This window comes from Epinephelus lanceolatus, chromosome 11, assembly GCF_041903045.1.
Source record: "Epinephelus lanceolatus isolate andai-2023 chromosome 11, ASM4190304v1, whole genome shotgun sequence".
Taxonomy (NCBI): domain Eukaryota; kingdom Metazoa; phylum Chordata; class Actinopteri; order Perciformes; family Serranidae; genus Epinephelus; species Epinephelus lanceolatus.
Window position 1 is genome coordinate 12,850,883 of NC_135744.1, and position 12,435 is coordinate 12,863,317.

The following is a 12,435-nucleotide window of genomic DNA, read 5'->3' on the forward strand; positions in this document are numbered from 1 at the left end:
GTTTTTAATAAGTCAATCATTAAAGGCACTAATACAATCCGTTTTGAGAGTGCCAGGCCTCTCAAACATACATATAATTATATATATTATATTTTTAGTATAATTCATATACCAAAAAAATATTAATAAACAGAGTTAAAGATTAATTTGAATTAAAGCATTATAATTGTGATGATATAATTGTGAATTCTTCATGTAGTGAAAATCTGATAACGTGCCAGCCCTAAATAATTCCTATAGTTAGTGTATTTCACTGAGAACCGAACTGCCAACTTGTTGTCACAACTCCTGCTCTTACAAACATGTTTTAAACTGATATTTGAGATAAACTTCAGCAGATAAATGTTAAAACTCTGCGCAAATCCTTCTGCACAATGAAACACAAACATCAGAGTGAAGGAACAATGAGCCAAACACATGTTCCTGAGTGAAGGAGGACTTTAAATCAAAGCTGCAAAAGGCAAATATAAAAACTGCCACAGCAGAGATCACACTTCAGACATTACTGGATATGAAACAGGACAAAAACACCTGAACTCAAACCATTTTATCTTTCCATAAAAAGAAGCTCTTTATTAAAACGGCATGCAAATTCCATTTCTCCAGGACCAGATCATTTAGTGGCAGACGGAGAGTTGAGGTTGAATCACACTTTCACAATCAGAGGGCAGTTTCTTGGGGCTCTTTCAGTCGACGGGAGCAGCCAGCACAGTGTCCAGGGCGCTCTGAGCCTCTGTGATCTGCTGCTGCAGTCTCTGCTTCATGGCCTCATTCTGGGCCTTCTTCAGCATCTCCTGCATGTCTCTGATGGCCGCCCGGTAACCCGGGGCGTTGTGAAACACTCGGATGGCCTTGTCTCCGCTGCACGCCAAGAAGCGCCCGTTAATGTCAAATCTGAGGTCAGTGATCTCCTCGCTGTGGACGCCGTGCAGCTCCTCCTCCAGCTGGCCGCTGGTAGCATCGTACATAGCCACATTACAGCCGTCGCTGATGGCCACCACACGGCCGTCTGGAGACAAGGCCACCCGGCTACCTTCAGATGACGCACAGGGGACTGTCTTCAGGAGGTAAGGGTCCTGCTGCTTTTTGTACTCCACATTTGTATTCCACAGCTTCCACGTTCCATCTTTAGAGACGGTCACCATTCTGATCAACACAAGAAAACAATCACATACTACGTATCAAAAACAAGAGATGCTGAGTGCGAAGACTGTGTGAAAACATTTTTGACTCATTTGCAATCAGCATACAGACATTTATGTCTTGTTTGTTTACAATATGCAAAAGCCAAAGTGTAAAAACATTAATAACAAGGTTTAAAAAGGTGTTAACAGACATATTCTGTAACTTTGGGCAGAGCCAAGCTAGCTGCTTCCAAACTTTATGCTAAGCTAAGGTTTTCAGCTGCTGGCTCTCCATTTTATATATTTAGCATGCAGATATGATAGGTATCAATCCTCTCATCTTACTCTCTGAAAAAAAGTAAATAGGCACATTTCTCAAAATGCCAAACTCTATCTTTAAAGTCAGAACACCAGCTGTGGTTACACGGACAATATTCCTTCAATCTGATTGAAATCATTCTGATTAGGAGATTCCAATTTAACCGTTTACACAGACGTTAAATAAAGTGATCCAATAAGATGAGCCTTTACATCAGACCCACGGGAAGTGTGCTGAGATCTGAAGTCAATTTTTGTAGTAGTCAAACCGTGGTTGCACGTTAGCAATAAACGATTGATGTGACTACTCAGGCTGTAACAACAACGTTACATAAGGCCACTGTTTCAAAACAAAGGAATACATTTATGCATTAAAAACAAAGCACAAGCAGAGTGTGAAATATTATTGAATTAATGAATATCCTCTGTCAAAATCAGCAGAGGGAGGGCTATGCAGATTGCTGGAAATCCGGATTTCCCCCCCTCAACAACAGATATCACTTTTAAGAGATGGCCAGGCAGAGACCTAAGGGTTATTGACCAGTCGTTCTGTGATAATGTTTTACAGCCATTCTCATATCTCCAAGACAAATTCTTTCTACCCCTAAGTGATATATTCCAATATTTTCAGATTAGGTATTACATCACAAGCCATAAAGATTGGAATATAATTAAAATGTTCCAACAAATGCAGAAACATACTTTATTAATATAATTAAACATCAGCTACCCAACAAAAAGCATGTTTCCCATATATACAGAAATCTGTTACTGGATACACCAGACAATACTTTTTATATTAAAATAAATGGGAGCTGGAGTTAAATATTATAATTGAGGATGGAGAGTGGGAAACAATGTGCATTGGATGTCATAAGGGTACTAATACAGTAGTAACATGTGGAAGGAGTTTGATTGGAAGATGAAGACAAGGTTCTTTAAGACGCCTTCGGTGGTTTCCAAATTTGTAGATAACCCAGCTGCAATATACTGTTGGAGAAAATGTGGAATGGTTGGCGACCACTCACACATATTTTGGGATTGCCCAATGATGTTCTGGGTTCTAAAGTTCTGGGAATTGATTTACTATTCACCCCAAGTCAGTGTCTTTTCGATCTAACTCCTGAAGACATGTACACCAGAGACCAAAAGCACCTGTTACATATACTCTTGATGACTGCTAGGAAAATGGTGACAATAAAATGGATGAATCCACAGCCACCTACAGTGGCACAGTGGAAACAGAAGTTGAGGGAGGTGTATGGAATGGAGGCTTTAACTGCTCAATTACAACTAAGGTCTGATGTCTTTGTGAGGACGTGGCCACCTATAGCAAGATACCTCTCTAACTGAGTGGAACCCCACACTATGCTGTAATGTCTTAACTGTCCATTTATTTATTTTTCAGTCATTATTATTATTCAGCTTTCTGGGCCCCAATGGCTTTTTTTTATTTTTGTTTTTTCGCACTGTCATACATATTCTGTGATGTTGTCAAGGAATGTTCTATATTGTGTTTTTACATGTTTAATAAAAATACAGGTCAAATAAAAGAATTAAAAAAAATCAGCAGAGGGAGAAACAGCTGTCTCATGTCATGTACAGTGCACTGCATCACCTGATGTGACCCCCACATGGGTTAAATAGTCAAAGAATATATTTATTTACACCAGAGAGAAACAACCTTATTAACGGTTTAAATGGTTGTTAGGCGACTAAAATTTTCCTATTGAAGGGATAATCAAATGTTTACACCACCCCTCCAGGCCAAATTAGGCCAATCTCTACATGAGTTACTATTATGTTGAGTGGGTTATTATTCTGATTATTGTGGAATATTAGGGTCCATGTAAACACACAGTGTGAGACACCTCTTTGGCGTTGTATTGTGATCAGAAAAGCTGTCCTTACTTGTGAGAGTCATTGGAGAAGGCGAATGCGTGAACTCCTGCAGAGTGTCCCTTCAGGTCAAACGCTCGAGCCACTTCTCTGAACTCTCCTCCCTTCCCGAAGCACACCTCCCACACCTTCACGTCAGGAGTGAAGCCACATGATGCTACAAACCTGAGAGCACAGAGATGGACACAACACACAATTGATTTGAAGGATTAAGTTCAAATCAGTGAGTCAGCTCAGTGACACTGACTTTGTTTAGCCCATGTACATATAACACAGACCTGTGGCAGAAAATGCAAAATCAAATGTGATGTCCAGGGCTTCTGACCGAACTGGTTTGGCTTTGAGACTTTCTCACAGCTGAAGTACTGACCTAAAAGTTTCCAAATTGATCAGTCAATCCCAACTGATCTTGTCCTGAATGAAGGGACTGACATGTTTATAAAATCATGTCCACAGGTAGCACTGCATACAGACTTATTCAGTCAAAAACAGTCTCATCTTCCACCACTGGCACCCCACAAGCATGTGTCCTGAGCCCCCTGCTGTACATGCTCCTCACATATGATGCTCTGTGAGGTACCCCAGCATTCATATGGTGAAGTTTGCAGATGACACGACTGTGGCTGGACTAAGCTCCTCATCACAGAATTCAAATACGAAAATGTCCACTTTTCAAGCTCAGCGACCCCAAGCAGGTTTGTTTTCATTCTGACAGTTTTCAATGTTGTGAGACAATAACCCACACAAAACTTGAAGAGGAGTGAATATGTTTTCTGAGAGAGACCCCTGTTTGATCTGTATAATGGAAGGTTGCAGTGATGAAGGGTGGAGAGGACTGACCTGCCACACGGCGAGATGGCAGCATAAGAATTGGTCATCTGGTTAGTGTTGATAGAGGCCAGCACCTCTCCTTTCAGGTCCCAGATATGGATCGTGGTGTCAGTGGAGGCGCTCATGATGAACTTACCTGCAGAGGAGAAACACTGAATCAGCCCATCTTTGAATTACACATCTTTAAAGACAAACAAGAACATCTATCAAATTCTATTGAAAACATCTTTTATCACACAGCCTCATTTTAAAGATATTTTCTTTCTCAGAAGTAATTCTGCTCATGTGAAACCCTCAATAAATAAATGCCCTAAATAAAAAAGAAACTTGGTGTGAAGAAAGATTAAAGTCAAAAAAAGAAAGCGATCAATGACAAACGGGTCGAGGGAGATCCTGAAACCTCAACCGCAGGCATAGGTAATTATGTAATTACTCTCTCTGCCAGAGGGGGGAGACAACAGCCCCGCACTGCAGCTTCAAACATATAACAATAATAATAATAAAAACAAAAACTTTAAATTCATACATGACTTTGAGACATTTTGTGTGTTCTGTACCCGTCTCTGCGATGCCAATGTTGAGGATGGGGGCCTTATGGTTCTGTGGGAAGTCCTCAGAGGAGGCTTTGAAGGAGAAAGTGCCGTCCTCCTTTTTGATCATTTTAAAGATTCGGATGGTGTCTCCATTGGCCAACCAGGTGATAAACGCCCTGCAGTGAAAAGATGAGCGTCAATAAAGGAGATGGTGAGATTATTACATGCCTAAAAATTACCTCAACATGAAGGAGTGACATTTCTGTTTGACATGTACAGATTTCTGCTGTAGTTATATCCAGTATGGGTGTGTTGAATGAACCAATTTGAAAAAGGATTAGGCTAATATGAGGAAGAACAAGACACCAGACCAAAGCAGCAGATGTAAAGGTTAACTCACTGTGTTGATGTTCAAATTTAGTCAAATTAGGTCTTTCTATAATCACCTCACTAAACTTTCCTTCATCTCTCAATGCTGCTTGAGGTATAGGAAGTGGTTTAAGGCCTTGGTTAGGTTTAGGCTTGTAGCTCTGATCATTAAGGTTTGAGGGCAGGTAAGGAATGCTTTATGTCAGTGAGGGTCTGCACAAGTACAGCAATGCCCGATGTCCAACGCATGGTGTAGCACGGCTCAACTGGACTCCCTTATTTTGGGGTTTTCCATTTGCAAAAGTTGCAGAGAGGACCTGGTACCTTTTTGGTACCATTAGCTGATACTAGCAGGTAGAGTTAAAACACTGCAGACCCCTGATTGGTCAGAGAGAATTGTCACTACTGTCGGGATACGGGTCGACCACAATTTTTTATTCACTCAATCCACTTTTTAAAAAATGGCAGCCCACATCACTACGCTGCACACGACATACATTATGCCGTACAACGGATGAAGTGCGGACATTTATTTGTTTGCATGGCGATGAAAGGAGTTGGCGAGTGTTGCACTGAAGATGATGTTAGTTTCACGTGGCCTCACTATGGTGACCAGCAGAGAATCCCATCTATTCTGAGAGGGTTCTATCTGAGGTGGAAGACAACAAAGAAAAGGACTTGAGCTACGGAACAACGGAGCAGGATTTGGGGTTAAGAAGGTCACTGCATGGTTAACTGTGGGTTTTCAGTGCTTCAAAGCTGGTTCACTTTCTAAGCCAGATAACCCGACAGTATCCTGGGTATGCTGAACTGGCTTCATAGTACAGCCTCTGATATCGAAAGTGAGTTGAGAAGCGTCGTGCCAAACCATGCAGTGGAAATGTGGCATAAAAAAGAAGAGAGGGGGAGACCTGGAGTCCGGGCTGAAGCGGACTAGTGTGGCGTGATCCAGCTCCACATTGGCCCTCAGACACTTGTGTTCTCGCTCCAGGAAGTCTTTGGTGCTCCAGATCCGGACGGTGCGGTCGTCAGCACACGACGCCAGATATTTCCCGTTACTGCTGAAATCCAGGCATGTCACGTTCGCACTGTGGCTCTGAGAAGTACACAGACACACATGCTTTAAAGAATGACTCTGGAGAAGGAGCCTAAAGTTAAGTGAGGCATCATTTGTTCCAACTGAATCCTTAAAACGCGTCACAAATACTCTCAGTTGCTGGTTTTATTAACCATCTAGCTAAAATTGATGCATCGATCAGACACAGTCCTTTTGGAGCTCTGATGTGTTCATGATTACAGACATGCCACTGAACAACAACCCCAGCGGTGCTCAGAGACTCTTACAATGTGTGTGTGTGTTTACAGTGTCACCGTGTGCTCCAGTTTACCTTCAGTGAAGCTGCCAGGAGTGGATGGCTGAAAGTGTGCTGAGAAGCTTTGTCCTTACGGCTGCGCTGCTTCTCCTGCTTTGGTTTCTTGGATGCGGCCGGGCCCTTCGACACACTGCCTTCAGCTGAGGGACAAAATTTAGGATTATGAAAGAACATTTGAGGTTATGATACTACAACATCAATATCATGGGACCGAAACCAACTAAAATTTGAGGATTCTCGTCTCGTCACTCTTGCAGAAAGTCTGCAATAAGGAGATGGATGGATTCTGTAGCATCTGTTACAGCAACCCTGAGCTCTGAAGTAGTAATTATCATTTTATTAAATAATAATCATTTCAACACATGCTGCATGCACTGTTTTTATAAAAATCCCTTGTGCATTTTTGCAAATTCTGAACAAACTGAACTTCTGTTGCTGAAACAGTTTAACTTTTTATAAATATTCATATGAACAACTATTTTTTCCCACCTACTTGTATGAACATAATCACTCCCTGTTTATTTATACTAGAACTGCAGGGATGAATACATTTTTTCTCAACTACATAATACATCGCCAACTTCTCTGATAATAGATTAATTGTTTTAAGTCATTTTTTAAGAAAGAAAAAGTCAAAATTTGCTGATTCCACCTTTTTAAATGTGAATATTTTCTTGTTTCTTTCTTCCTCTATGACAATAAACTCAATATCTTTGTATTGTGGACAAAACAAGACATTTGAGAACGTCTTCTTGGGCTGTGAAACACTGATCGACATTTTTCTCACACAACCATTCATTCAACCAATAAAAAGAAGAATGAAATGATTCAAACTTCCATTTAGTCGATATCCACACAATGTTGTACAATAGGGGATGTTAAGATGAAAGTAACTCACAGCGCATCTCAGCCCTGAAGAAATCTCCTAAGGTGAAAACTGTTGGGAGCAGGGAGGAGGACTTTTAAGAGGCTTAAGAGGAGAAAAGGGTGGAAAGACGAAGAGGTCTGAGACATATTCTGGATGACAGTGAGTAAATGAAATGCGGCAGATTTGATCCTGCAGGGAAAATGTTTATGGTTGATCTCATTAGGGAATAGGGATACGCACACACTTCCCACCTAACACCAAACGCCAGAAATAAAATGATCACAACATTAAGAGAGTTGGAAAACTGGAAAAATGCAACAGTGATGACCTTTCCATCAGCAGAGTGATCACACTAACAGTGACAACACTTTCACAGTCTCGTATTGTTAGAGCACTCGTCTTCCATGTGGAAGGTCCAGGGCTTGAATTCTGCTGGGGTCAACGTTAGCAAAGGCATGTTGCAAGAGGTTCCCACCGCCAAATTAAACGGTATAAGATTCCTTAAGGAGGCTTCAGGATAAGTAATCTGAGCCAAGTCCTCAACAAGGGCGCGCCTCAAGCCCTTGTAGACGGGAGGTTCTAGACGTAAAAGCGGATTCATATTGTGATGCAGTTCATTTCATTTCCACTCGGTGTCCAAACTTTGCAGGCTCACAAAAGACAACCAATACACATCTGTTAAAAAGTGTCATACTGAGCAACAGGACTAACCACACCTCCTCACTAAGATAAAAGTTTCTGTCCCTTCCTCGCTCAGAGTTGCTCTGAGAACTTTCCTAAATCACTCCTAAGCTAAGACTCCTTGTTAAAGGGACATTGTGTAACATTTTCAGTTGTATATTGGCAAAAATGGATGTCAGCATTCATAAATATGCCATCATTGGTGTATTCTTACCTTCACCAATAATCTGACTTATTCTTGTAAAAGGAGAATTTCGGATTTGTTTGTACATTGTGCAGGTAAGTCATCTGGGGGATTCCATAACGTTTCGCCATCTTGAGAATACATCCGCCAGCAAGGGACATACAGCCCTGCCTTCGGCGAATTCAAAAAACAAGGTTCAACATCGGAGTAGCCTTTCCCGCTGTTAGTGGTGCAGTGATGCAAGAAGAGGAATGAGGTGAGTGAGGTTGAGCCACTTGTCAGTTGTCAGAAGACAAGACATGATTGGTTTATTTCGATTTACACCCGCCCCAACAGTCCTACGTTGTAAATATAGCCAGCATGGTGAGGAGGGGGTTATCAACTTGCGTCGTGTGTGTCTGTGTAGGAGTCTGAATGAATACTCCATGAAGTATAGGATGACATGGTTTCATCAATGTTGTCATAGCTTTATTGGAACACAGCGGCTACCATTGTTGCAATACGCATTTGAAACAGTTTGAATGCAATATATGATTTCAACGTTAAATGGGATAAATTCCTACACACCGTGGCTTTAAAAATGTTTCTGAGAGTATTCTCAGTATGTTTGTGAATACAATCCCAGGGGCCGTATTCACAAATATTCTGAGAACACTCTCAGAGAGCTCCTAACTCCTAACGAAGGTGTGGTTGACCCTGTTGCGAGGTATGGTGCATTCTTTTACCAGATGTGATTGGTTGTCACAGACTTGCCCTTTATTGACCCTGCAGGGTGTGGAGACTCAGTGGAAATGAAATTAACTGCTGACTGCGTTGTCATTGTTAGTGTAATCACTCTGCTGATGAAAGGTTGAGACAGACTCAAGTCATCACTGCTGCACTGTTGTGTTTTTCCAGTTTTCCAAATATCTTAGTTATGTGATCATTTTAATTCTGGCATTATAGCGTTAGGTAGGAAATGTGTGTGTGTTCTAATGACATCAACCACACATATTATCCCTGCAGGATCTAATCTGTAGCATGTCATTTACTCACTGTCACCAAGTGGAGAATATTTCTCTGACCTCTTTGTCTCTCTTAGGAGCTCTTTCAATGGCCAAGAAACTCATCTTCACAAGGACCTAGTCTTAACTTTAAGGTGAAATTGTAAGAAAACGTCACAATTAAAGGAATTTTCTTAGAATCTCGTCACTAGGGGCAACTCTAGGAAGCTTTGAGAATACGGCCCCTGCTGTTTGGAGGTTCCTTTCCAGTATCTCAAATAATGGCTAAGCAGAATGGTTTAGCAAGGCAACATGTTGTTTGTTAATTCCAGCTTGTTGTAGTTATTATTGTGCACCTGACACTGAAACAGGAACCTGGTCCTGGTTCAATCTGCACACATTATGAAACTAAGCTTCCACTTCTTCTTCTCTCCTTATTGAACTGTTGCTCTGCAGTCAGTCTGGTTGTACAGTGATTTATTCTCCATGTACAAACAAACCTTTCATACTAAATGACACCTACTCCAAATTGAACGCCGAAAGCAGCCATCTCATTGGTCCGTCAGTGTAACCTTTGCTGATTGGCTAACGACAGGTGACAGTCGCTCAAAGTTCCCTCAGTTTCTTTACAAACACAGCAAAGTCCGCGTGTCAGTGTGAGCTAGCAGGTGCACCCTTCACGTCTTCACACTCGTTATTAATGAATTAATGTATTAATGAATGAATGTTAAAGAGCTCAGAGACAGTGACAGAGTTGGTGACTCACCACCCTCCCTCCTCTACAACAGCCAGCTAGAGTTACGTTAGCTTGTGAGGCTCTTACCGGCAAACTCCGCCGCCTGCTCTATTTCCTCTCGTATTTCTTCTTTCCGTCGACCCACCGCTAATGCGACCAGTATAACCAGTGCTCCCAGTAACAACGTCAGGGCGAACAGCGCGGCTACCTCCATGTCGAAAGTTTTCTGCCACGTACTTTGCACTGCTAACGTCTACTTGGCTACTTCTCGCTACTTGGGTACTGCGCATGCGTCCAAAGCTTCTTTGTCTTTTTTGTCGATTATATTGTGAAGCGGCAAAGTCGGATACTTGGAATTATCGCCACCTAATGGACTGGATCTTAAATTATAATGCATAAGTTAAAAAAAACACAATTATCAGCAAAATGTACTGAAAGTATGAAAAGTTAATGTTCCCACTGTGCAGTAAAATGTCAGTGTTTCACAATTATATATGAAGTTTTTGGATTAATGTTACTGCTGTATTCATGTGTTCTATCTTACGGCTGTATGTTTAAAGGGATAGTTCAGATTTTTTGAAGTGGGGTTGTATGAGGTACTTATCCATAGACGGTATATTACAATCAGCCAGTCAGTCAGTTAGCATGCACCCAGTTTGGAGAAGCAGGCTGGAGTCTGACATTTTTCAGGTGGGACTGTTTCTAGGGGGTTAAAAAAATGCTTTGCTGGCCCCTTCACAGCAGTACATTGCTTAGCTTCCATGTCAGACTCCAGCCTGCTTCTCCAAACTGAGGGGCGTGCCGACTGACATCTAGATAAGTACCTCATACAACCTTACTTTAAAAAAATCTGAACTATCCCTTTAACTATAAAAAACTGTATACTGCTCTAAGTATGATGTATAGACAGAGATACTGGATGAAGATTCATCCAATATCTCTGGTATAGAGATGAGACAGAGATAAACGCAACCGAATATAACACAGGGTGTCTACAGGTATCAGACACTCAAATGTAATGCTTTTTAAGACTTTTAAAACTTAATTTAAAATAAGTTTAAAACATTTTTTTTTACATTTATCTTTTTCTTATTCAAGCATCGAAGGTCACTATATGCGATCCCATGCACAGGTACCTTTTATGTAGGAGTATGGTTATTAGAGTGAGTTAAGTTCATCTACATTTTGCTACCTAAAGAAAAACGCAAAAGGACAGTTTCAGGTGTGTTAACATCAGAGATGTGGACTTTCACATGGCAGAACTTGACTCATTTTGACAAAAATTAATTAAAAGGAGGGTAAATTTAAGATATAATATGCAGGATTGTGGGTGAAATCAAAGAAGGCACCCCCATTGAGCATTTTCACCTCACAGACATTTTTTCGTACATTTGAATATTTTTTTTCAGATATTTATATTAAATTAATATTATATATATATATATATATATATATATATATATGTATATATATATATATATATATATATATATATATATATATATTTTCCCCCCCCCAGACATTTTATCAATATTTTTCGGACATTTCATTAACACTTTTTCAGACATGTTAATATTTTTTGGACATTTCAGTGACACTTTTTCGGACCTTTTATTGACATTTTTTAGCATTGTGTCCCTCGCATGCCTGCTGCTTATGGTCTGGCACCTGAAAATAAAAAGATCCTGGGAGAGGGCAGAGTCTCCATAGATAAATACACTGCCACACACAGAGGGGGTCATATATGATTATTGAGAGACACGACTTCTGTTCAAATCTCTACATTGTTTTTGCATCCTGCATAGTATGCCTTTAAATTAGAATTTTTTTTCCCAGCAATTAAGGTGTCACAAACTCAAATTTAAGACTATTTAATGACTTTTAAGGCCTAATGATTTTAAAATTGAATCAAGACATTTTCAGAGTTTTTAAGGACCTGCAGACACCCTGATAACAGTCACATCAATGCCCTGGTCACATGTTTTCACAGGAGATAAGTACAAGAATGGGACGTTGAAGAGTTAAAATGTGTTCTTGTTGGAACATCCATGTCCAAAATTCAGTTTTTATTAATCCAAAATTAACCATCAAAAAAAAAATTGCATCAGATACTGCTCATTTTTCACAAGAAGAGGTGGTTATGACTGAGAACACAAATCCTTTTGATAAAATGCCGACATCAGGTTTACTGTCATGTTTGTTTGACAAAATTCTTCAACTCTTGGTGCGAGTAAGAGACATGAGAGACGACAGAGATCCCTGCATCATAGAGACAACTTCTCTAACAACCAAGATAAGGGATCGTAATTTTAGTAAATCTGATGTTGTGTTAATGTGGTGTAATCTCGAGATATTCCAGTAGCGGGGATGATGTGTTGGTGTGCAGATGTTTAAAAACTTACTGAATTTATTAAAGGTACATCTGTCTTAACAGTAGTTGAAGGTAAAATCTAAATTGATCTAGTTGATCCTGTCAGATTTATTTGTTCAGTGAAGTAACACGGATTCAGTGCCTGGAGTAAAGAGAGGTAGTCTG

General features: G+C 40.4%; 1 protein-coding gene across 1 annotated transcript; it reads right to left on the minus strand.

The window, feature by feature from the left end:
- Positions 1-545: 545 nt before the first annotated feature.
- Positions 546-10,195, minus strand: tbl2 (transducin beta like 2). The gene is made up of 7 exons (XM_033636691.2): positions 9,987-10,195; positions 6,463-6,587; positions 5,986-6,170; positions 4,730-4,881; positions 4,182-4,308; positions 3,354-3,506; positions 546-1,146 (listed from the first exon to the last, which is right to left on the minus strand). The coding sequence occupies exons 1-7, from the start codon at positions 10,111-10,113 to the stop codon at positions 687-689; spliced, it is 1,329 nt and encodes a 442-aa protein (XP_033492582.1). The 5' UTR covers positions 10,114-10,195; the 3' UTR covers positions 546-686.
- Between the last annotated feature and the right edge of the window lie 2,240 nt (positions 10,196-12,435).

What these genes read in the sequence shown, in the direction of transcription:
- tbl2 (XM_033636691.2), bottom strand. Translation starts at nt 10,113, where the DNA reads ATGGAGGTAGCCGCGCTGTTCGCCCTGACGTTGTTACTGGGAGCACTG. An exon ending in GCAGGCGGCGGAGTTTGCCG is followed by an intron (nt 6,588 to 9,986) that starts GTAAGAGCCTCA and finishes TTTGTCCCTCAG; the next exon opens with CTGAAGGCAGTGTGTCGAAG. An exon ending in CGCTTCAGCCCGGACTCCAG is followed by an intron (nt 4,882 to 5,985) that starts GTCTCCCCCTCT and finishes TTTTCACTGCAG; the next exon opens with GGCGTTTATCACCTGGTTGG.